We start from the raw sequence: 24,599 nt of genomic DNA, 5'->3' as shown, positions 1-24,599 counted from the left end.
TATAAACATAATATAAGCAGTATAATCATTAAATATTGCTCAGTTGAATTGTGCACATTCACAACACTGAACCTGCCACATGAGGCTTAGGAAACTAAGGATGTGTCTGTAATACGAAGTCTGAAGCTCTTGTTTCATAATCTCCGCGTATCCTAAGAATTTGTTAATAAATGCACCTTTTTTCCACTTTGACCAGTAAGCGTTTATAGTAGGCTCCTTTAATATTTGCGAGGATCCTGGAACGAAACTCAACGATGTGTGCCATCGATTAGCTATGCCTAAATCGATAACGCGTTTTCTGTTTATCTTTGTCAGTGCGCACTGCGCATGCTCCGTTTAAATTTCTGAAAAATGTCGATGTGGCTTTAATGTGAACGAATTCCTGTTGATTCCAAGTTTGTAAACAGAGGTCACTATGGAAATGTTTGCCATTCTCTTTATTTGCATGTTCAGCCCCGTCCTGGCAAACGAAGAGGAGCGATTACCAAATAAATGCGAGGGTAAGAAACATCTTTCGTTTGCCCCTTAGGTGTTAAATATACGACTGCTTTTTTTTTTTAATTCTTACAAAATTTTCTTTTTATAGTTTGTAAATTACTGACGGTGGAGTTGCAGGACGCCTTGGAAAAAACTGGCCGCTCGAAGGAAGTTCTAGAGCTCGGAGAAGTTTTGGACACTGGCAAGCGCAGGCGCAAAATCAAATACAACACTTCGTAAGTAGCGATGACTTACTGTTATGTCCGTTCTGTCCCTATGAGAAAGCTTAAAAAACAAAACCCTCAAGGTTAGGAAGAAAACTAAATGTACTAATGTTCTCCCACTTCTTGGAATTATGATTTATTTGTTTCTAGAGAGACTCGCCTTACTGAGGCCATGGACAACATCTGTGAAAGGATTCTGCAGTATAAAGTCCATGCTGAGAGACCGGGGAGTCTTCGCTATGCCAAGGTACTGAGCTCACCTTAGCACTCTTTCAAATGCAATTCAGTCTATTCTTATTTACAGAGATCATTTAAATGTGTGGATTTTCTTTGCAAAATGATAAATAATTTTAGACTGCTGTGTTTCTCAGGGCACAAGTCAAACCATGAACACGCTGAAAAACCTGGTGGGTAAGGGAGTGAAGGTGGAGCTGGGGATCCCGTTTGAACTGTGGGATGAACCATCAGTGGAGGTGGCAGACTTGAAGAGACAGGTAATACTCATGCTCTAACAAACAAAGAAGGAGTTGCATGTTCATAAATTATATATTGTTATTGTTTGAGATTACTGATAACGTTTTATAGTGTTTATAAAGTAGACTGTCGGTTTCAATATACTGGGAAAATATGGTCAAATGTCTGTATTTTTATCATTTATATTACAGTGTGAGACCATGTTGGAAGAGTATGAGGAGATTGTGGAGAGCTGGTACTTTCATCATCAAGATGAGAGACTTGACGGGTTTTTCTGTGCAGCCCATGTCCTCAGAGACTCGGACCAAGGTAGAAATACACAGTGTCACTCGGCATTCACGAGCACAGTCTGCATCGTAATATAATCCTTCCTTTACACATAAACCACTATTTTCAGGGATTATTGTATCTCTTTCAGAATGCCTGAATGAGGTATGGAAAGGTGACATGGGTGTTGAGGGATCCAAAGAGGAGAGCGAGGGAGAGAGCGGAAGACAGACCCATGACGCAGGAGAACTGTGAAAGCAGAGCTATAATGCTTGATGAATGCATGAGACCTGTAGGAAATCTTTGCACAAAACTACAGGAACCAAGAAAACTACGTTTTTTCCTCAAATCTACATGAACATGACTTTACCGCAACGAACACTAACTGTAAGTGTTCAAAATTGTCCTGATCTGTTACTTATGCCAGATCATGTTACGTGAACGGTCCTTGGTGTTTTACCTCTTTTTCCATGCTGATATTTCTCAATGTTACCAATAATGAAGAATGACACTGAAATGTGCCTTTTATTACGTATTATCTTATAGGGATGCAATTACAAACACTAACAGTTTTTTTTGCTGATCGACTTAGGGATAGGGAATTGTATACGTGTTTATCATTATTGCACAACCATGCACAGACCAAAAAGATGGTTTTAGGATTTTGTATTGTGAGGTATTTTAAATATATTTTCTCCTGATGTAACATGTACAGTAATGTTTTTGAACAATGGATTCTTGCTATAAATCATATGTCTGGCGTGTTTTTGGGTGAGTGGGTCACCAAAGTGCCAGTAGCAACTCTTAAGGTCTGGCTCATCACTTGCCAGTCTGAAAAGCGAACTGATCCTATCCAATTAACTATTTAAGGTCAGTGCACGAGCCTATACTGCCTGAACCAGAGGCTCCAGTGGCGCAATCGGTTAGCGCGCGGTACTTATAAGGCAGTACAATGCAAAGCGATGCCGAGGTTGTGAGTTCGAGCCTCACCTGGAGCAATTTTAACATGCATATTGTCTTCTGGTCAACATGAGCTCGACGTTAAATTCTCCACACTGCGTATGCAATTTCTCATGTCCAAAATATGGAGTTTTCCGGGTGCAATTTAAACAGCTACAAAAAAAAAGAAACCTTTAAGAGTAAGGATATTACTAATAAAACCTGTCCTTAAATGAAGTGATAGTAAGTGTTTATTGCATGCATTACGTGTAAGCAATTAAGTTGCAGGACGCCTTTTGTGTCTTTGTTCTTGCTTAATGTACATAAGGGTATTTTCGGATGTTTTAGTAAATTGTAACCATGAAATTCCAACACAAAAAATTATTACAGTTATTAAAAGGGTTTTATATGAAAGATAATCTCCTTTTGATCCCAGCTGGCTGGAGCTTAATGATGTGCAAGAACTGTCACCTAGTGGTTAAAAACATGAGTCATAACAAGTGAATGACAAGTGAATTCATACTTGTCAAAGATCAGTAACAGTATTTGTAACACACTTATAATAACGCTCACAGAGTTCACTCTAACACAGAAACTTAAGTAGCGGATACTAATTACCAACCAGGGGTTTTAAGAAAAAATGCATCAACCACGCCCAAAAGGGAACATTGTAGACACCACTAGGGGGCAGTACAGTCCTAAAAACATAAACTAAAAACCAACTGTGTCCATTCATAAACTGGTTCACTGATAGGGTGACAAGCGGTCCTCGTGGATAATAAACCGTAACTTAAGCTGAAAGATACATGTGTGACATTATCACCAGAGGAACCGAGAGACCCGTCTTACTTTCAAATTTTAGGGAGCATGAGTCTCACCCCATGATTGTTATCAGATCCACAGATTGTGATTGTTCTGGACGCATCTTAAGCTCCAGTGGCGCAATCGGTTAGCGCGCGGTACTTATACAGCAGTACAAAGCAGAGCAATGCCGAGGTTGTGAGTTCGAGCCTCACCTGGAGCAGTTTTAAGGCCTTTCTGCATCAAGGTAAATGATACAAAGTCATGCTGTGTCACTAGCAGGGGTTCATTGTTGCACTTGTGGGAGACAAACCAAGAAGACAGCTTTATTTCAGTGATGTAGTACAGTTAGTTGATTTCTTGTCGTACACATTAGGCTATAATGAATAATATGTCCTGTTCAATATGTCTGATTTGCATTCATAGGGAAGTGTTACAATTCACTATATGGGAGTTTAGAATTTTTTTCTTTTCTTTCTAAAAACAAGAATCATGTTTTTATTGCATCTGAAACTATACGCAAACTGATTGTGTATTTAAATCTTTCATCTTGCACTTTTTCATTCATTTCTCACTCTCTCTCTCTCTTCTTAATGTGTGTTTGTTTAAAAACTTCTTAAATTCCAATTTACAAACATTTAAAATGAACGAATATGCAGGACCAGCTGCTAATGACTTCTATGACCAATCACAGTCATTAACTGTACTACACATTCCTTTGAACCTTATTAATCACACATGTATGACTTCAGTGCAGTGCTTTTATTCTTGCTCATTAATTGTTCGTATGTGTCAGTTGTGCACTATATAGCAGAGATCATGCTTTTCCCTTGTTTTTCTTGATCAGTATCACAGAATTGTCAGTGTGAACATTTGTTTTTAATTCATGCTTTGAATACCAAAACCAGTGCATCACTCAATCCTACAGTATAGTTTTGAAAAGAAAATATTTCTGTAGACCACAGTATTTAGAATCTTATAATCTGGGCAACATGTGCTTATAAGACCTGCAGACATCGCTGTAGTCTGCTTATGCATTTTAACTGAGAGGAAACATAAAGTGGGAAATCTAGACCAAGATACGCTGCAGGATTTTGATACTGGACATTTAGGTCTCAAAATGTTACTTTTTAAACAGGATTAAAGCATATATGTCTTCAGCAAAAATATGAGTTATGAGATATGTAGAAAACGTTCATCTGAACAATTCTTTATTTTGTATTCTTCATTATTTACATTTTCTTGTGTTCTCTTTTTATAACCAAATAACATGAAAACTGACTGGTTTCGGAGGTAACTTCTACTTAAATAAAAAAATATATATATAATAGTTTAAAAAAATTAAGATAACTTTATCCTTGCCTAAGCCTGAATTTCTGCTATCTTATATCAAACTATGTAGTTTTCTGGCATGATTACCCCTCAAATGTTGAATGTTATTCTATGTGATAATTGATCCAAACAGTTATGAAATGTGTATCCATGGAATTAATAATGACGTGTTTCATTTGAAATCAAAACAGAAACTATGCCAAGGATTCTGTCTTCCTTTCTCCTTTAGGAAAAACAAAGCTCTCACGAGCAGCTGTTTCAAAATCAAACACAGTTTTGCACTGTTTGCATCATCAAATACTTGAAACCTAATTAAGGATGAAATGAGTAGAAATTAGATGACTTCAGACAACAAAAGAATTGCAGGAGAAAAAAAAACCTGTGTTTTAAATAACTAAAGCTGGTTTTAATATTTAAGTGGTTACAAAACATAATTGCAATCAAAAGCTAATACTCCAGCAGTTTTTTTTCTTTTAACAATAAATGAAATCCATAACTTGATAATACTGACAAATGAAGTGCCACTTTAAAATGTATACATGTATTTTCTAAATTATTTGCAGTCTGACCGGTAGCTCTCACCTCCATTTGGTGACATTCACTCTTGCCGCTCACTTCTCTCCAACACACTCCTTGTCTGATTCAATGTCTGGACTTTCTCCAGCCTGCTTTCAATATCACATGGTGTAATAGATCCAGCAGACACTTTCCTGTGTTGTAGCACCCAAGTCAAACCGATCTGTGTGGTGAAAGGATGCCAAGAATATGTGATGAATTGAACAAGAAAATGCTCAATTGTACCAGATCATCCCTCAATTAAGTTTGTTGTACTTGACAGGCATCCAAAAACATCAAACCTTAAAGTGGCATGCTCTATAGCACGGGTACACACAAGCATACACCTGGGAAACAGTCCTCCAGGGAAGTCATCAATCAGTTTTATGGGACTACTCTGGGAGAGTTTCTTTTGTGTTCGTTTCAATTCAGTTGTTCTTTTTTTCACTCTCTCCCCTTGCCTCACCCTTACTCACTATTTCCATATGTGTCAGCTTTAGATCCTCTCCACAGAGGGAGCGCCTCGTTCCTGGGGTTGCCCAAAGTGTTGTTTCAATTGCACACTGAACTTTGAATTGACGCCCGCAAGGGTACAAGTTCAAGATCACGGTGCGTAACCAAAATTGCTTTAGGGGATATTTTCTCAGCTGAAGAGTCAGAAACCCGAAAAAAAGTTAGCCAGTCTTTTTTGGCGCATGCATTCCTAATTTACTTAATGCATGTACAGGCATTTAGTGTGTGTGTGTGTGCGTGCGTCCTTTGCCAGTGAAGGAGTTGACGTCAGGGTGATACGTAACCCTTCCGCGGCGCACTGAATGTAGAAGGAACTTGCGCTGCTCAGCCTGAGAATATCTGTCCACTTGTCGTGCTGTTATTGATCAACCAGGACACGGCTACACTGGCAACCCGCACTGAAGCGCACATGGTAGGTAAACTCAGTTTTGCTCTTTTTCACCTTTTCAGTCCTCGCTTCTGTCGTTAGATCAGAAGAGGCTTGATCAGGACTGCTGACGAGGGACTTAAATTTAGAATAACCTGTTGATTAAACCGGTGATGGCGCTAAAGTATAGCCTGCGCACTAGTTTTTGTGATTTGATGTGATTTGGTCAAAGTGTTATTTTTTTTGTAGGATTATGATTGTTATATATTTTTTGTATAGCCATGCACTTGCATGAACATAGCACTTTTTATTGCAGCATGAGTCGGGTTTTTAGTTTTAGATCAAAGTAGCTATATTTTGCAACCAGATCATTTATTTTACATCATTAATGTATTTTATGTTTCATTTGTTTTTACTGTCAAATACAAAACGTGATTTATTTAAAATAGGATTGTCTGCTGCTTACCAAGATTATTTTTTTTTCCAAGCGCTATAATCCGTAAAGCAAGTATCTTCATAAGTGTAAATACAATATAAATTCCACTTAATTGAAATGCACATTTTAACATTTAATAAAACAACCAGCAACATATAATAAAGCAATTGTAAATGAATGCATATTATTATTATTGTATTGTGCTTATCGGGTTTGCATCAGAGACTAGTCCATGACTAAAAAATAATAATAAATAAACAAACTGAAGTAAACATAGCCCAAAGAAAAATACGTGATTGATTGTCATAATCAGGAACCTGTACCTGTCAAAGGCGGATGGGCTAGGTGATTTGTGAATTGTACAAAATTGTTCTGCCGGAAGGCTATACGGGTAATTTAAGGATAATGAGATCATTCGTCTACGCACACACCGCAAATCTTGTCAAAAAAATCCTCAAGTATTATTTAAGTTAAGGAATATAATAGTCCAAATCCACTGCATTTAAAGAATAATGTTATTTCATTATAAACATAAATTAATTATAAAGATGCAGAGCAGATTAGCCTACATATTTTCCAGAACAGCGCGCGCTGTTGAAGATGCTTCAAATCTGGCATTTTATAAATACGCCAGTTCATATGTTATGGTGTTTTATGACTTAATAGGGACATAATTATCAAATGCCATGATGCAAACTAATTTAGAAAGTATATAATTAATTTTGAATAGCCTACTTTCCATCAGATTAAATGGACACAATCAGTTAGGCCATGCAATACAACAACGGGGTACACAAAGACCCGAAAATAACAGCTTAAGGCCATGTAGGTGGCCAGCTGCGAAACCATTATTTTAGTAAAAAACGCAATTTCCGTTCCCCGTTCAGCGGGCGCACTTCGTGCATCGTTATTCTGTGACATATGTCGGGTCAACTGATAAACACGAATGGTTGTAATTATAGCTCCATAAAACTGAATTTTTCATTAAATGATCATTATAGGGTTCGCCTTAGTTCACGTCCCATGTGATTTAAATCTCATTGCACAATGCAAACTCAGATTACATCGGAAATATAGAATTGAGAGGGGACCTCGACAGGCCTGCAATGATCAGTTATCTTCTGACCTGTATTTGAATGGAAAGACCAGCTCTCACCAAGCTGCCAGCATAGCCTACTTGACAGGATGATACATTCTCTCACTGTATCTTCTAAAACACATGGTTAACCTTGATTTTAAACGTTTAATTAACGATGAATGGGATGAAACCCCCCTTGCTAATTGTTCCACCCTAGGTTCATCGTGGAATGTTGTGCTTGGCATAACTGGAGCACGGAATCACGGACGGCGATTTCATGTGCATCTGTTTTTCAACATTAAGACGAAACCTGCAGGGAAATTTCAGGATTTCACTGCCAGGGCACATAGCGTGGGATAGAGAGAGAGAGAGAGAGAGAGAGAGAGAGAATGATCGGCCTCTCTTTTTTCCCTTCTTTCTCTCCCTCTGTCTACTGTACATGTGTTTTCCTATTCAAACATGTATCCTTGCTTGGACCTATTAGGCATATGTTAAAGCTGACAGGGCGCACTATGAATATTCTTGTATAAACTTCAAAGCACACAAGGTTACATCTGGCTTGGCTTCTTGAATAAGATTTCACAAAACGCGAATAGAGCATGATTCAAAGTCAAAGTTATCTAAAAAAATAAATAAATAATACAGCCTTGTCTAGTTTGCAATGTCACAACTGTCTGAACGAACTGTGCCAAATACATTAAACAAAGGGGAATATGTCCAATACTGCATTTTCTTTCATTCCGTTTCGTGTTTTGTACCTATGTTGTGCATTAGGTTTACAAAGGTGTGTTTGACAAATTTGTGTCAGTCAAAAGGTTATTAATAGCTATTATGCTTCTTCTGTAGGATGACATTTTACACATTTATTACTAGTCTAGTCTCTGTAATAGGCTATAATGTAAATTCAAGACCAATATATCCATTCGCTTTTAATTTTAAGATCATTTGAAAGTAGGCTTCCGGACGATACGAGAGGTGTTATTGGCAGCTGCTACATGGTTAAACAGGTGTGTGTGCGTGTGTGTGTGTGTGTGTGTGTGTGTGTGTGTGTGCGTGTGTGTGTGTGTGTGTGTGTGTGTGAGCGAGCGTGCATGTCCTACAGGACACGTATACGACGCTTGTGGGAAATAGACAGGTTTTTGAAAGCGCAAGAGAAAACGTTCTTGTTTCTATTCATCCGAGGACGACGGACAGACAGTTAGTGATTTATTAATTTATGATGGACAGGGACATAACCACAATAAATCACGCAATTTTAAACCAGTTCATTTCAAGAACATGGATCCCACGTGCAGGCCTATCACGGGGATCGCTTGTCAAAGATTCAGTACAACCTTTGCTGGCTGTCGTCCACGACGAAGAGTGTTCAAATGTGTTAAGCAGGCCAAATCTTTCTCATCTGTCCGACAACATTCCCCAGGGTTAAGATTTAGGACGTGAAGAGCAACACCGTGTACGCTGAAACTGACAGGTATCGAGCTCTCCATAGACCTGAGTTATGTGCCAAATATGTGCAAAATCATATTTCAGAGAGAAACGAGGAAACGTTCGATCACATTCTAAATCACTTCCTTTTTTAGAATCATATGGTTGTATGTATTTGTAAAAAAAAAAAAAAAAAAAAAAAAAAGGATTTGTATAGCCTATTTTTCCTTCTAGCTAGGGAAGCTTGCTCTGATCTCTGCCTGAAAAAAACCCCCGAAAGAATTGACATAGACGTGTGAAACTCTCACTTTATCCTTTTCTCAAAAAGGAAAAAAATCGTAGGCAATAATATAGCTACAACAAGGAGGTGCGGGGCTGTAGCCTGCTAGATGATTGACAGGATGTTTTTTTTTTTTTGCGCATAAATTACATACTTCAACGCAACCATTTATTCAACCAATGTGTTCCTAAAACAAATGTAGGCTATTAAACAAATTCCCATTTAGATTGGAACACAGTAGATAACAGGCAGCCTATACACTGACAAAATATTCGAGATGTGCTGAAACATGTAATTAAGTGAACAAGTTTAAGAATAATAAAAAAAAAGCTATATGATAACATTTTAAACATATAGGCTAATGGTTTATCAAGACTCGTGCCCCATCATGGCTCGAGCACAAACAACGCTGATCCGATCATTTCTTTTTTTTCTTTTTTTATTTTATTTTTTTGAATTTGTGATAACTAATAAAGAAGAACCCCCTCTATCGTTTTCAAAGCTAACTTCTGGGTAGCAGTACCTTTCATATGCGACAGGTGTGAATTTATGGAAAGAGCTAGACAAATTGTGGAAACTGTATCCAAGGTTCTACGTGCAGAGACCCAGCAACTAAACAAGTTTGAATTTCGCTTACGAAAATTAACCATGGTTTTACTACAAAAAAAAATAAAATAAATAAAAATAAACCTTGGTTACTATAGGCTGCGTTTATCCGGAAACAGATTGCATGTTAATGCCAAGTGTAAACTCAGCCATAGATAAACAATGGTAAGCACAACTTAACCGTGGTCTTGCAACAATAACCATAGTTTAACCATGATACTTATATTAAATCGGTAGTTATACAACAGTGCGCCAAAACCGTGGTAACTACACTTGTACTATAATAAAACCATGATTAGTTTTCGTAAGGGTCGTTTTTTAGAAATGGGCTTACGAGCTTAATAAGCTTCAATCCATCAAGCATGTGTAATGAGCAATGTTCAAATTAGCCAGCACTGCAATGAAGCATGCAGGGACAATCGCAAATCATGCTGAGAGTGGATCAAACCCTCCCTGCTCGAGACCCGCGCCTCTCTGCCTCAACGACAGCCGTGAATATCTACACTCTCTCATCACTTTCCCAACTTACAGTCTTACGCATCGCCCTCAAATACACCCCCGCCTCTCCGAAACCGGAGATTCAATTAATCAGGCGATCAATTAATGCGGAAGGGTTTTTCACGGTGTTCTCAGTTTTCCCCTGGGGCACGTCGCAACATGTGTGGAATGATCGCGAGCCGCACACCGGACACTGGGAATGTGCCACAGTGAGAAGGAGCCCTGCTCTGTCCTGCAGTTGGCCGCTCATCACCTCCTTTGGTAGAAGCAGACACCTGGCTATGTTTTCGAAAAAAAAGAAGAAGCTTTAAACATGCATTATTTAAAATAAATATTAAACCGTATAGAAACACAAAGACAGTGTAAGACAGTGGGTGGTTTTACCTCTCAGTGCGCTTTCTTTGACCTTCACGTCCCTCAGGGTTGCTCATATTTCAGCCTATGAGATAATTGAGCCAGTGACTCCTCTAGTGAATCTCTCAGTGCTCCTCTCTCCTAACGGGCCGTTTATGCATCCCTGCTGACTTTGCTGTCAATGTCAAACGCTTGTTAGGACATCATCAATCATCAACACTTAGGAATATTCGCAGAACTTTGAAGGCAGGCGATACACCGAGAAAAGAGAGGGTGAGAAGAGCTGAGGGAACAGCAAATGTTCCTAAGTGTTCATCTGTTAGTTTAGGATGCACTTCCAACAGTCAGCAACGGATCATTTGAGGCATTGAGGATTTTACAGCGTGTTTCATTAGAAGCGAAGAGTGTTAGCTCTGAGATGCAACCCATCTGCCTGCCTTTTTTAAAACCACAAGTTGTCAGGGCTCTATATCACTCTGTCCAAGGAAGAGTGAGTGTATTGTTTCTCTTGTCTCCAGGCGAGATTTTGCAACTTTCTCTGGTGTAGATTATCATCAGATAAATAAACAGACTATCAGGCTTAGAAGTGGAAGACAGAGATTCATTTCTGGGGGCCTGCAGACAGGCGGGTACAGGCTTAAACTGTCTTGCCAAAGGAAGTGGCTCAACTTGAGCATGTATTTCTCACATTCGATCTATAGATCTGCCACTCTATTTTATTTTGTAATCTTAGTTCCCCACATTTGCCTGTCCTTCTTGTTTTTACTTCCATTCTCTCAAAATCTGACTATTTGTCTCTATGGAACTTAGAATCAGGGCTCAAGGGTACAGATGGGGAACAACCAAATGTTGCATTGGGTCCTGGAACAGTCGGGCCCCATATTAACCTTGGAATGCATGAAGGGCATGATTTATGGAATCTTGATATATGTATATTTAATACTTTGTAATAATCAATGCATTCTTCATGTAGCTTATGTGAACCTCTTTTTTAAATAAACCTCATGAATTCCATTTGCATATTTGTTTTTAGACAGATAATATTACAACTTTTAAGATTAAGGGTATATGTATTTCCTATTTTATTTTGTAGAAATAATAGTTATTATATTTACTTTTTATATTATTATTTTTTCAGCAAAATAGCAATATACTATTGTTGCAAATATTAATATTTGTTTTCTACATTTTTGTTTGTAATGATGTCGATTTCATATTTTGAGTTTTATGACAGTTCTATATTTCAATGTATGTAAGGGTCAAAGCACCACAGGATTTTGTCTCTTTTTAATCAATATCACTGTGATTTCATTCATGCACCACCAGCCAATGTTTAACCACACCAACATTCATGTTTCTCACGTTCTAAGACAAGTAGGTTTGACCGAAAATTTGAAAGGTGCTGGTCTCATTGCCTTAAAAGGAAGCAGTGTAAAAAACTGAAAACATTTTTGTGTGATGCGCTGGACTTGTCTGCAAAAATCATGGCCAAATAATCTGCAAAAGCTACCAGCAATTAAAATTTCTCACGGACAATTTATAGTTATAAACAAACATGTTATGATACAATTAATTTGGACCCTTTATACAAAGCTACACATAGTTTAAACCGTCTCTCTCTCTCTCTCTCTCTCTCTCTCTATATATATATATATATATATATAGTTTATTTGGGTCATGTGTTTACATTATGATTCATTTCATCCCACTTTATTCTCTCAATAATCAAGTCACCTTATTCCACACTGCTTCTTCCCGTCTCCCCTCACAATTCCCCATCTGCAATGGACAGGTTTAGATTAAAAGAGTGGAAAGCCATAAATATGATAAATGAGAGAGGGCTTAGAATATCGGACCAGCTGCTCCACATGCTCTATGTCATCTCTTGAAGTCTCTCCATGTTTACACTCAATTGCCCCTGCTCCTTCTTTACAGAGTTGAAAATGTCAAAAAATGAATATGCCGCATTAACTCAGACACTTTGACACAGACCAGATAAAGAGAGGCCTCCTGCTGACAAACAGGCCTCTGATTGGCCACATTATGTGTGTTAAATGGTCCACTTAGAAGCTCGAATGAGTGTTGTGAGCTGGGATGTTTTTAATTGTGACACAGGTGCTGTGTTCTGAGAAAAACCAAACCGCAATGCTCTCGCCTGTTTGAGCTTCACTCAACCGTCTTGTAAATCCATCAGTATCCTGACTTTTTTGTCATATGACCTCTTATATATTGTTCAATTTTCCCTACCGTTACAGGCTTGATGACATCATGTCCAGATATTACTCCCCTCCTTTCCAGACACTCTCCTTCCTCCCTCTTTTCCTCTTCACCCTCTTCCCTCTCTCCCTTCTTTCTCCTCTTCTTTCTCAATCTCCTCTCAGCTGGACCTCTCCTCATGACCCCTGCTACCACCTGGATGGACGTCCACGCCACTGTCTATCTGAATTTATCAATACGGCCTATGGAGTGCCTGTGACGATGGAGGACCTCCAGCAAGGACCCAAGACAAACATCAGCACTTTAACAGACCTTCATAACCCTCACAATCTGACATGCTGGATGGCTGCCGAAGGCTCAGGCGGCGGGGACTGGACTTTAACAGTTCCCCTAGGCAGACGCTTTGAAATCACTTACATTAGTCTTCAGTTCTGTCAACAGATGGAGTCTGTAGAATCATACTCCATCTCCATCTTGAAGTCAATGGACTTTGGCCGGAGCTGGCGCCCCCTACAGTTTTATTCAAGCAACTGCATGGGCACATTCGGTCTTCCTGCGCAGTCCATGGCTCTGACAAAGCACCAGGAGACAGAGCCGCTGTGTTCAGATCCCAGACCACTGCAGAAGCATCGTGGAAATGTCATGCTGGCCTTCTCGACTTTGGATGGACGTCCTTCCTCCCCAGATTTTGACTACAGTCCAGGGCTGCAAGATTGGGTGACTGCAACAGACATAAAGATAGTGTTTAATCAATCACTGGATAAAATGAAAAAGCAAGAAGACAAACTAAATGAAGTGGGAGGCACATTTAGATGGAGGGAAAGGGGAGACAAAGCTCTGAGGTTTGGCGAGAAAAACAGTCAAGAAAAACAGACTTCAACAAAAAGAACTAGAAACAAAAGCACTGTGCACCAAAGTGGCCTCAATGTTACTCGAAAGGACATGGGATCTCGAGGTAGAGTGGGAAGGGGCCGAAAGAAAGACAGTTACAAGCCATGTCAGGACGGCACATGTGATTGGTCCCTAAATATCCCGCAGCAGGGCTCCAAAGGGCGAGAGTTGAGGAGAAGAAGAAACAATGCAGGGAGGGTGAAGTCCCATTCTAAATCGAGAAAAAACGCCTCACGCAACGTTGTTCCATCATCTCTTTACACCCCTCTGAAAGCCTCGCTCGCCCTTTCCGACCTGCAGGTCGGCGGCAGGTGCAAGTGCAATGGCCACGCCTCTCGCTGTCGTCGTGACAACCAGGGGCGTGCCGTGTGTCAGTGTGAGCATCACACATCCGGGCCGGACTGTGACGTGTGTGAGCAATTTTTCTATGATCGACCGTGGCAACGGGCCACACCCAGCCAACCACACCCGTGCGTCCGTGAGTTTAAGCCTGTGTGTGTCTGCTGCTCTGTCTATGCTTAAATGTCTATTTGTAAATAGGATTGACTGCTACTTACTTGCAGAAAAAAACTATTTTTCACAAAATATCATGTAAACATAAAAAACTAATATCATATAAAATGTAAACATCTTCATTACATAATTTACAATCTACTGTAAAAAACCTTACTCGGCTGCACTTTATTTCACAGTACGTGTACTTACATTTATTTATAGTGTACTTACAGTGTATTTATCTAAGAAAGTTCTGGTAATACAAGGTAACTACATGGGGTAGGGTTAGGTTTAAGGGTAGGTTCAGGGTTAGTAGCTAGTTATTACACAGTTATTGTAATTACTATAATAAGTACATAGTATGTACATGAGGAACAGGACTGTAAAATAAAGTGCTGCTCCTTACTCTTAATGAGTGTTTTGGTTTCATGTATCAATTTAAAGCACTGAAATCCTGAAAATTAAAATGACACAATAAGCAATACTTAAAAAAAATCTTTGTGACTCCAACACCTTTTATTTTATATTGGATTATTAAATTGATTTTATGATTTCATTCGAGCAATCAAATCAGATGCACTCTCAATTGACACAAGCCACAAAGCATGCTGGGTAATCAGTAGTGCCACATAATAAGAAATAGCGTACTGTCTGAGTAGGTACTATATTTGAATTTTTAACTTACTTCACCGTTAAAAACGTATTTTCTATACGAGTATGGGTAGTATGAAGGATTTCGGATATACTATTCTTTTAGCATACAGTTTTTTTCCCCCCGCATACTATACATACTACTGTCAGATAATGTAATCTTAATCTCATGCAGTGTTGCTTCACAAATGAATTCGAGCATTATTTCACATCTTTTCTAGAACAGAAAAATTCATTACGAAGTTCAATTTCTCTACTGAAACTAAAATGTTTTTCACTTCTTTCACTGCTGTTTTATAATCCTCTACCTGCGCTCATCTCTGTCTGTTTCTCTCTTTCCCAGCGTGTGAATGTAATGGTCACTCTACTAAGTGTAGGTTCAGTATGGCCGTGTATCAGCAGTCCGGTCGAGTCAGTGGAGGCATTTGTTTGAAGTGCCGGCACCACACAACGGGACGCCACTGCCAGTTCTGCCAGAACGGATATACGCGAGACCACAGCAAACCGCTCAGCCACCGCAAGACCTGCCAGCGTCAGTAACAATTGATTATCTGTGTGTTTTATGTGGAAATCATGTTTAAGCTGGTAGATACATACATGAGTGAATCATTATTGCCGCTCAACAAGTGAAAAGAAAAACATGTTTTTTTTTGGCTTTGCCATCTGTGGGGTCTGAGGTGTGTGAAAGGCAGCATAGTCTGTGTCTATGTTATGGCTACACTATGAGTAATGGAATGTGCACTGACACTTGCCCTTTGACTGCTCTCATATCTATGGCATGCTCACGGAGCATTTTAGTCAATGTCCCAATATAACATCAGTTTACACTGCGTGCTTGTGCATGCATTTCATACATCAATGTTTATTTGTAATTTAAATCTATACAAAAGCTGACTGATGTCTTGAAAATACCACAAAAGCTCTGCTAACACCTAAATATTTGAATTAGATGATATAATTATCTTTAGAAATTTGGAAACTGAAAGATTTAGAGTTTGTTCATGTTAAAACAGACCTGACTTTTTAAGCGTGTATAAATCTTTGTAGGAAGGTTGGAGTTTTGTTTGGATGTAGAAAGGTTGAGCAGAAGCAGAGAAGCAGATCTTTGCTCTCAGTGGTCTCCCAGCCATCACACATATGTTTTATGGGGAAAATCTTGCTCAGGGGTCAATGAGACTTGAATTACAACTGAAGGCATGAACCACAGCTGCCTTGTTCTGTGTAGTATTACTCGTCCTTTCCCTTCATGTGTCTAAACCTGCTAGTCTCACACTAATACCCTTAGTCTCATGATAATTCTCTGCTCTCTTCCTTCTATTTTTTTACTGCTCTTGTTCTAAATTTCACTTTCTTCCTGTTTTGTGTCCCTCAGCGTGCCAGTGCCATCCCATGGGTGCAGTGGGACGATGGTGTAACCAGTCCACAGGGCAGTGTTTGTGTAGAGAAGGAGTCACAGGACAGAGGTGTAACCGTTGTGCCCCTGGGTACAAGCAAGGGCATTCCCCCCTCCGGCCATGCATCCGTAAGTATCACACCTTGCATTACAAATTTAATTGGATTCTGTATAATAATTTGTTGCTGGCCATAAGAAGCAATGCTTCTCTTGATGAACAGACATGTTCATCTCACCACCTAATCAGTTTCAAATTTTAGTCATCACATGTGCAGTTTTAATTTGTGTTCCTTTGGCTCAGGTGGTAGAGCATTGCGTTAGCAGTGCAAGGTTGTGGGTTCGATTCCCAGGGAACACTTGTTAAAAATGTTAACCTGAATGAACTCTAAGTCGCTTTGGATAAAAGCATCTGCTAAATGCATAAATGCAAATTAACCTACAGTTTGTTTCTGCAGAGGCATTCTACATTCCTAATGTGTTTGACCAACCCGATCTCATGGCAATTCGTACATATTTTACAAGGTGGCTTATTCGTATGAATTGTATGACCACACTCGTACAATTTCATACGATTTTTGCCAAATCGTACGTATTTTACGAATTGCACAATTCGTATGAATTTGTACGAATGACCTACACCTAACCCCTCCCCTAAACCTAACCGTTAGACAAATCATATAAAACCGTACGAGTGAGGTCGTACAAATTCGTACGAATAAGCCACCTTGTAAAATACGTACGAATTGGTCGTGAGATAGCGTTGGTTTGACAAGTGTTTAATATTTGATGGATAAAATACATACTGCACATAAGGCCTCTGTCTTTCGCATCATGATTTGTAGTCATTTCTGGGGACCTGCTGTTGTGTATTTTCCTGTTTTATGTTTCACCTCAACTGCCCTTGACCTAATTAAATGGCAGTATTATTGTCCCTTGGCGAACTACTGTTTGTTTATGAAGGATTTAGTAGAAGCCGCTCTCTGAAATTCTAACGCCTTCCCCTCATTCCTGTAAATAACTGCTTCCACACAAAGTCCTGAAACTCCTCAGGTGGTGCCACTTGGCCTTCATCAACATTACAATCAGCTTTCCCGGATTTCTAGGTGCTTCGTTTTCATTACGTGATAATCCAATGAATATTGCTGCGTTTTTATTTCTCAAAGTTCACATATCAGCGCAAGCCTCAGGGAGAAGATGACATGGTGTGGCGAACAGCACCTGTCGTGGAGCACAACCAGACCCGTTTCCCTCCCAGCACGACAGACGCATAATTCTTCACGGGTTACAGACTCAGTGATAGAAGAGCTTGTTTGTTGTTCTACATGGATCGTCTCAACATGGATATTAATAGCGTGAGCTCCCGTCTTCCTTGCACCAAAGGCGAGCCGCAGCTAAAAACATGACCGGCACCAGCTAACCGCTTGCCACCTCTCATGGAGCAGGAAACGCAGCCGTCGTTCATCACAGGGAAAGTTATTATTAGCACTTGAAGATTTGTGGGGTTTATATTTTGGATAACAGGGACCAGGAAGTCTCAGGTTATCCATGTTAAACACTATCTATATGCAACATCCTTTAAATCAAATGGATTCCTTCAGGTCTACATTTGCCAGCTCTAACACCCGGAGACCTAAATGCCTCCGGGGCTAAAAGCACTAAAATGAATTTGAAGCTCTTTGACGTTTGATATGAGTTATTGCTGAGGGACTTTTCGCGTTTGGGGGGTCGGAGGAGGAGGATAAGGTGTCAGTGTCCCAGTTGTGTCAGAGATATGGGCAGAAGTACAGAACTCATGGGTAATATATGGTTGACCCAGCGTTGCAGAGCTATCATAGGCCGTATGTATGCGTGTTTGACAGAGGGCGTACTGATAGGTGGCCCTATTGACCTTTAAGACCACACACATGCACCAAATTGTCTGGGCTCACTCACAGTGACAAAAGTACGCTTGTTTTTAACACAAGCATTCCACATGCACTAAACACAACAGGGCAAACTGCAGTCACAGCACACACATCCCCTTTCTCCCTCGCACACTCACAAATGGCAAGTATGCCCTAATGAGCCACCGCAGGGATTAGAGCGAGTCACCCACAGCGGAGGTGTGAAAAAGAGGAAGGACGAAATGAAAGGCACACAAATAAACTTGTCACTGCTTGCTGTAATTTAAAGAGACCCTCGTCCCCCTTTCTCTCTGTCTGTTGTTTGTTCAGGTATTCAGGAGGTTGCACCACCCACCCCAGTTTTCCAGCCTCAGTACAGCATTGGTAAGCAATTGGTTCTTCATTACACACACACACACACACACACACACAATAATTTTATTTTGAGCTTTCTGCTTAGATACACTGTTCATTTGTGAATTGTCATCTTTTTTTTTCAATGTAAAATAGTTATTTTTGATAATGTTAAGTTTTTTTTTTGACATATAACATTGCTAAATCTTTATACACAAAACATGAACAATTACAAAAACCAAGACAATAACAATGAAATTATATTAAAATAAGACTTATATTCTACATAATTAAGCAATTAAATGTGATTTACTGCCCCCTAGTGGATCAACTCTGTGCTGTAACATTATGTGTGTAACACACCACATGAATTTCTCATATAAAAATGTTCTGCATTACATAGTGTATAAAGATAATAGTTTGTATTTTAACAAGCTGCACAATTGTAATTGCTCATGTTCCTATAATTAATAATGTGGGATATGTAATGCACCACATTTGACATATTATTAACATATATATAATGTATCATTATGGTTGAGATGTTTGCGGAAGAATTTAAATGTGATGAATTTTGCAGCAATGATTCTGTTATTTTCTTGTTTATTACTGTGAAGCTGCTTTGAAACAATAATGAAACAGTAATGTGACTTGACTGGTATACCAATATAATTATAAAAATTTAGAGCTTTCCTATTTTATTTTAAATATAAATAAATCTGAATTTATATGTAGAAAGAAATTTACAGCCTCATCCCTTGCAACTGCTAATGTATGTTTTCACTTTGCAAATCAACATCAGAATTACTGTGCACTTTCAGGCTCGCTTAAAATACCTGGAATTATTTAAAAGTTAAATTTTTTGAAATTGCAAAATAGTTCCATCCTGCTGTTCATTTATTGACACTGGCTCAGACTTATAAGCTTTATTTTACAACTGTATTATCATCTTCTGATTCCACTGTAGCCTCTTCTGACTCCCTACAAAAACCAAGTATTGACCAAACAGAGATAAGACCGAAAAATGTATAGCCCTTTCTTAAGAGACTCACATATGAATCTCAGGTTGACTAAATGGAGGGTTTTCCAGGGTGATACTATCTTAAAATCTGGCCTGGTGACCAGCAGACAGTAAAAAAACCCAGGGCAGATATTTTCTTTCTGAATAAAACATGTTGTACCATAGACAGCAACAGCATATTGTGCAGTCTGCCATGATTATGGTAATATATACCTGCCACAGCTGCTTCGCTAATATCTAAAAAAGTGCAGTGCAGTCCATTACTGCTGATTGATTTCACACACATTACTGTGATCTGCTCTGGGTAGACAGGCCAACTCTAGATCCATGGAGACTAAAGAACTGCCTTTTACTTATAGAAAAAACACTCCTGGACCCCTGTGCTCTATTAAACACTCGAATAGAGATATAGAACAGCCATTCACTTTCCTTTCTTGGAGAGATTGATACTGGTGGTCTAGTTTATACAAAGTGTCATTTAAAATCGATTACAGAATGTGTGTGATTAAGCTTCCCATTGTTGCTTTTAGTAATGGAAAAAACAGTTTACATAGAAATGTTTTTTTTTTAAACGTGTGTAATTACAGTAAGTGTTTCTCTCTCTGTCTCTCTCTCACTCCAGGTGAGGAATGTCTGTCTTACTGTCCACCTTCCCAAGCAAGAGTCAAAATGAATTTAGAGACATATTGTCTCAAGGACTATGGTAGGTCCTTAACTGAGGAATTTAGTTTATGCCGCAATAAAAAGGCATTGTGCAAAATTGTGCTAAAGTTAAATTAAGATGTCATAATTATGAGAAACAAGGTTGCAATTGTGGGATATGTAAATCAGATGTAGACATAAAAAGTCCCAATTACTTTTTACTTTTTTTTTTTTTTTTTTTTTGCTGAAGTGAATCAATTGTAGCATTAGTTTTAGCAGGTCATGTTAGTCACGCTCGTGTCAGCTGATCCATGTTTTTCTATAATGATAAAACAACTTTCACAGCACCTATAAATAAAGTTTTTCAGTATTATCAGCAGCTTTTGCGTTGCTCAATAGCTAATCACCCTCCTCCATCCCCAACTCCTCCTCACATCCAGACAGGATTCGGCCTTCTGACTCCCCTTTGAATCAGACTAACGTATCAAACATGTTTGAAATCCTCTGACTGAATATAGTCATAGTCCGCAGCTAAAAAAGTCTGTCAACTCTGCTGAAAATCCGCAGACATGCTTTGACTTTTGGCAACTACGGTTGACTTACAAAGTGAGACGAAAGTCATGTAATGTATTCCCGTCTTTAGTCGTATTGTCTAACATCCTTGTCTGTTTTCTGTCATACTTCTGTCCCAGTGCTGAAGGTGCAGGTCAAAAGTAAGGAACGTTCCGGTCCCTGGTGGCAGTTTTCCATATTGGTGCAGTCAGTTTTTCGTATGGGCTCTTCGCACGTAAAGCGAGGCATTCAGGCCCTCTGGGTTCCAGATCGGGATCTGAGCTGTGGTTGCCCTGCGCTTCAGATGGGCCGGACATTCCTCCTGATTGGAGCGGAGGAAAGCAGCCGGAGTTGGGTCCCTGAGGAGAGGCGATTAGTCGCAGACCGCACCACAATGGCTTTGCAGTGGAGGGAACACTGGAGCCCCAAATTACGAGGCTTCCGCGGGCAGGACACCCGGGGAAAGTGCCCACGGGGAAATATCACTATGCAGAAACACTCTCACCCAAACTTGTACGAAGAATACACCCCCCCACATCTTAAACTGCAGTCTGAGCCACACAGACCACATAAACATACACACACAGCGCATAAGCAGCATCATTTAACCACACACTCTGGAGGATCAGACCTCACGCACACACACAATAGAGGAGCAACTCAGGGCGTACATGGAAAAGACACAGAAATGCACCTTGAGGAGGACCATAAGGCTGAAAACATCACTCAGGAAACACAGCATGTGTTGCAGCACACCCAGGATCCTCTCTCAGGTACTTCAAAGACGGGTCGAGCCAATGAGCATGAGCAGAACCACCCAACAGCGTGTCCAACACGCTCACCTGGGCCACCTGTCTGACAAAATCAAATTAAAGCAGCAATACTAAAGGAATTTGATGGCGTAGTTTACCAAGAAATAAACATTTGCTAAAAAAAATGCATGAGTTTGTTTCTGTATTAGGACATATTTGGAGAAATTTAGCATTGCTATCACTTGCTCACCAATGGGTCCGCTGCAGCGAATGGGTGCCGTCATAATGAGAGTCCAAACAGCTGATAAAAACATCTGAATAACCCATATATAAACCACACAAATCTAGTCCCTCAATTAATGTCCTGTGAAGTGTAAACCTGCATGTTTGTAACAAACAAATTCATCATTGAGATGTTTATAACCATTGCTTCCGGCTAAAATAAAGCCATCATATTCCTTTTACAATGAAAGAGTCGTCTCGTCTGAACTAGGAGAGAAATATAGACTCGAGGAAGTATTATTATGGATTATGGACTTTGATTTTGGTCATTAATAGATTATGGACTCATATTTGGCTACAACACCTTAATAATGGATTTCTAACTAACACGTATCTTTTTACTTCACAAGATGTTAAATTATCAACTTGTGGATTATTGAGGTGATTTTATCAGCTGTTTGGACCCTCATTCTGACGGCACCCATTCACTACAGAGGATCCACAGGTGAGCAGGAGATGTAATGCTGAATTATTCCAAACTGTCCTGATGAAGAAACAAACTCATCTACATATTGGATGGCCTGAGGGTCAATACATTTTTAACAAATTTTCCTTTTAAATTCCTTTAAGAAATGCCTACAGTGGGCTTAAGAAATGTCAAGATGTTTCCTATACAGAGCCACTCAATCCACTGAATATTCACACACTTTGCTGTGAGGATACAAGTATTTTGTATTTTGTGCTATATATTCATCACCAGATTACAGAGCCATTTGTATTATTATTATTATTGAAACATGCAGGTATTTTTCATGTCACGTGCTCTGAGTTTTTTTTTTTTTTTTTTTTTTGCACCATCCCTCCAGGAAGAGATGAGTCAAATCCAAATATTAAAAGACTCAAAATCATCCGATTTTACTCAACATGAATGTCCTCCTGTCCAGTCCACAGTATTTAGTCTCACAGTCAGACATGTAAGACTTATTGCTGGATTGTAAAAGGCACATTGTTTTCAGATCAGCAGCTGACAAGTCTTATCCATTCTGGTCTCCATCACTGACAGACATGTTAAGTGTGGCTAAAGATTCTGTGACCACAGTAAATCAGTAAGTAATCATTTGTCTTTATTGTATATATATATTCATGAATTACAGTGAATTCAGACTGTATACAACATATCTTTAATATGGTGCCTTTTTAAGTCTTATTGCTTGTGAATATTTTAAGCTATCATATAATATGTAAATGTTATAAATATTTGCGTATCAAAATGTGACAAAACTTTTTTTTTTTCTGTTTAACTTAACGCTCTACCTCATAATAAATAGTTAACAAGCCTGGTAAAGTCGTTCATCCAGTTAATGCATTTAATAAATGTTTCCATTGCAAAGAATAAAATGTAAAAATAAATCAGTGATAAAAAAGTGCACGAAAAGCAGAAGCAAATTCATACAAATGTGATTCATTGACAGAAAAAAAAAGTCCTAATGAAGGAAAGTTCACGCACGTGAGACTGAAAGGGGAAAGACAAATGGAGAGAGAGCGTAAAGCGAGACGGCCAATGATGCACCTGCTTTGTTTGCACAGGAAACACCTGTTCCCAGACTTCCTGCCTGGATGACTGACGACAGTTAATTTAGTGCGAAAAATCTCCCACAGCTTGAAGAGCCAAACTGCCCCACGCTTGCCTTGTTTTGAGAACAATATCTCAGGAAGTCTTACTCGCTAACTCTCGTGCCCTACTGTCCACATGCCCTCTATTTTGTCTAGCAGCCAAGTACGTGTATCAGATAACACACTCCTAACACTAACAGAAGCCCTTTGGACACACAGTTGTGAGATGTCTAAATACATCTAAATACATGGAATGTGTGACATTTGAGTCACATTAAAAATATTCCAAACTCACCTGTAGCCTACATTTAATCATGAAGTTCTGGGTTCAGTATAAGTTTAATAATCGATACCACTTCATCTCATTTCTCCTTTTCTTAAGGTGAGACACTGCAGGCAAAAACACTGTTTTTTCAAGCACCTGTCAATTTTGAGATTTTGGTCTTTTTGTTTTTCATAAAGTGCTTTTTCAAACTAGTGGAAGGAAAACACCCAAAAGACACTGTTAAGTGTTTCTTTTATAACACTTTATCTATTTGTGTCAATAGATTTCAATCATAATACATATTTTTTAAGGCCGTTTTCTCAAAATGAGTTTTTTATTCAACACTGAGCCTTAAATCTCCACTTCAGTAGCACTTACACACACCAAACTTGACATTTTTATTCAAGTTTGATGAAGGTTTTTACAGAGGGATTTGTTCATATATATTTTCCTTGATTATATACGACATTTTATTCCCCCCCAAAATGTGAAAATATATTGTTTTCTGGCTGTTCAAAGTATTTTCTGAATTATGGAGTGACAAAAAAACATAACCAGAATTCCCTCTGTAAAAACATTTGACTCTAATATGTCAAAAATATTAAACAAAAATTTTGAAACTGACTTCATCTAGTGTTCAGATTTTTGTACTAGACGTTTATGCAAATTAGCCCATATTTAATTAAATAATGCCTCATTTGCATATTTAAACATAACATTTTTGAAAACTTGTAATACAAAAAATGTTTGCAATAATCAATGTAATCAATCAACTGGGTAAGTAAGGTGATAACTATTAGTTTTTTTTTTTTTTTGCCCTATTCACCTGCAGTGTCTCGCCTTAATAAAAGAAAAAAATAGAAATAATTTTTTAAAATGGAAGTGAAGCAGACCATAAGCGTAAACAAAACACTGTTTCGGAAGTCAATCAAGAGCTGGGGTTAATGTGGTTTCAGTGTAAAAAGAAATCGCTCACTAATCTTTTCTGTGTAATGTTACATCCCACTGTAGAAATCATTTA

The 24,599-nt window shown here is 38.8% G+C and overlaps 2 protein-coding genes and 2 non-coding genes across 6 annotated transcripts; all 4 read left to right on the top strand.

Annotated features, from left to right (window-relative positions):
- Nucleotides 1-304: 304 nt before the first annotated feature.
- Nucleotides 305-2,190, top strand: cnpy4 (canopy FGF signaling regulator 4). Its single transcript, XM_026266803.1, has 6 exons — nucleotides 305-500; nucleotides 587-713; nucleotides 852-948; nucleotides 1,073-1,195; nucleotides 1,367-1,484; nucleotides 1,594-2,190. Exons 1-6 carry the CDS (start codon nucleotides 416-418, stop codon nucleotides 1,695-1,697), a joined length of 654 nt encoding a protein of 217 aa, XP_026122588.1. The 5' UTR covers nucleotides 305-415; the 3' UTR covers nucleotides 1,698-2,190.
- Nucleotides 2,191-2,346: 156 nt separating this feature from the next.
- trnai-uau (transfer RNA isoleucine (anticodon UAU)) lies at nucleotides 2,347-2,440 on the top strand. The gene is made up of 2 exons: nucleotides 2,347-2,384; nucleotides 2,405-2,440. It is a non-coding gene; the product is annotated as a tRNA-Ile (tRNA).
- A 328-nt stretch (nucleotides 2,441-2,768) lies between these two features.
- Nucleotides 2,769-23,781, top strand: ntn5 (netrin 5). 3 transcript variants are annotated; one of them, XM_026266801.1, is made up of 8 exons: nucleotides 5,544-5,994; nucleotides 12,882-14,212; nucleotides 15,224-15,412; nucleotides 16,253-16,402; nucleotides 18,487-18,540; nucleotides 20,154-20,234; nucleotides 20,866-21,498; nucleotides 22,716-23,779. In XM_026266801.1, exons 2-8 carry the CDS (start codon nucleotides 12,895-12,897, stop codon nucleotides 22,757-22,759), a joined length of 2,469 nt encoding a protein of 822 aa, XP_026122586.1. In that variant the 5' UTR covers nucleotides 5,544-5,994; nucleotides 12,882-12,894; the 3' UTR covers nucleotides 22,760-23,779. The 3 variants fall into 3 exon arrangements, with proteins under 3 accessions (XP_026122585.1, XP_026122586.1, XP_026122584.1); XM_026266800.1 differs by lacking the exon at nucleotides 5,544-5,994 and adding an exon at nucleotides 2,769-3,429 and having other exon boundaries at nucleotides 20,866-23,781; XM_026266799.1 differs by having other exon boundaries at nucleotides 5,549-5,994; nucleotides 20,866-23,780.
- Nucleotides 3,312-3,405, top strand: trnai-uau (transfer RNA isoleucine (anticodon UAU)). Its single transcript has 2 exons — nucleotides 3,312-3,349; nucleotides 3,370-3,405. It is a non-coding gene; the product is annotated as a tRNA-Ile (tRNA).
- Nucleotides 23,782-24,599: the final 818 nt, after the last annotated feature.

The sequence above is a fragment of the Carassius auratus genome, chromosome 7 (assembly GCF_003368295.1).
Source record: "Carassius auratus strain Wakin chromosome 7, ASM336829v1, whole genome shotgun sequence".
Lineage (NCBI taxonomy): Eukaryota > Metazoa > Chordata > Actinopteri > Cypriniformes > Cyprinidae > Carassius > Carassius auratus.
This window is presented reverse-complemented; position numbering and strand designations above follow the sequence as displayed.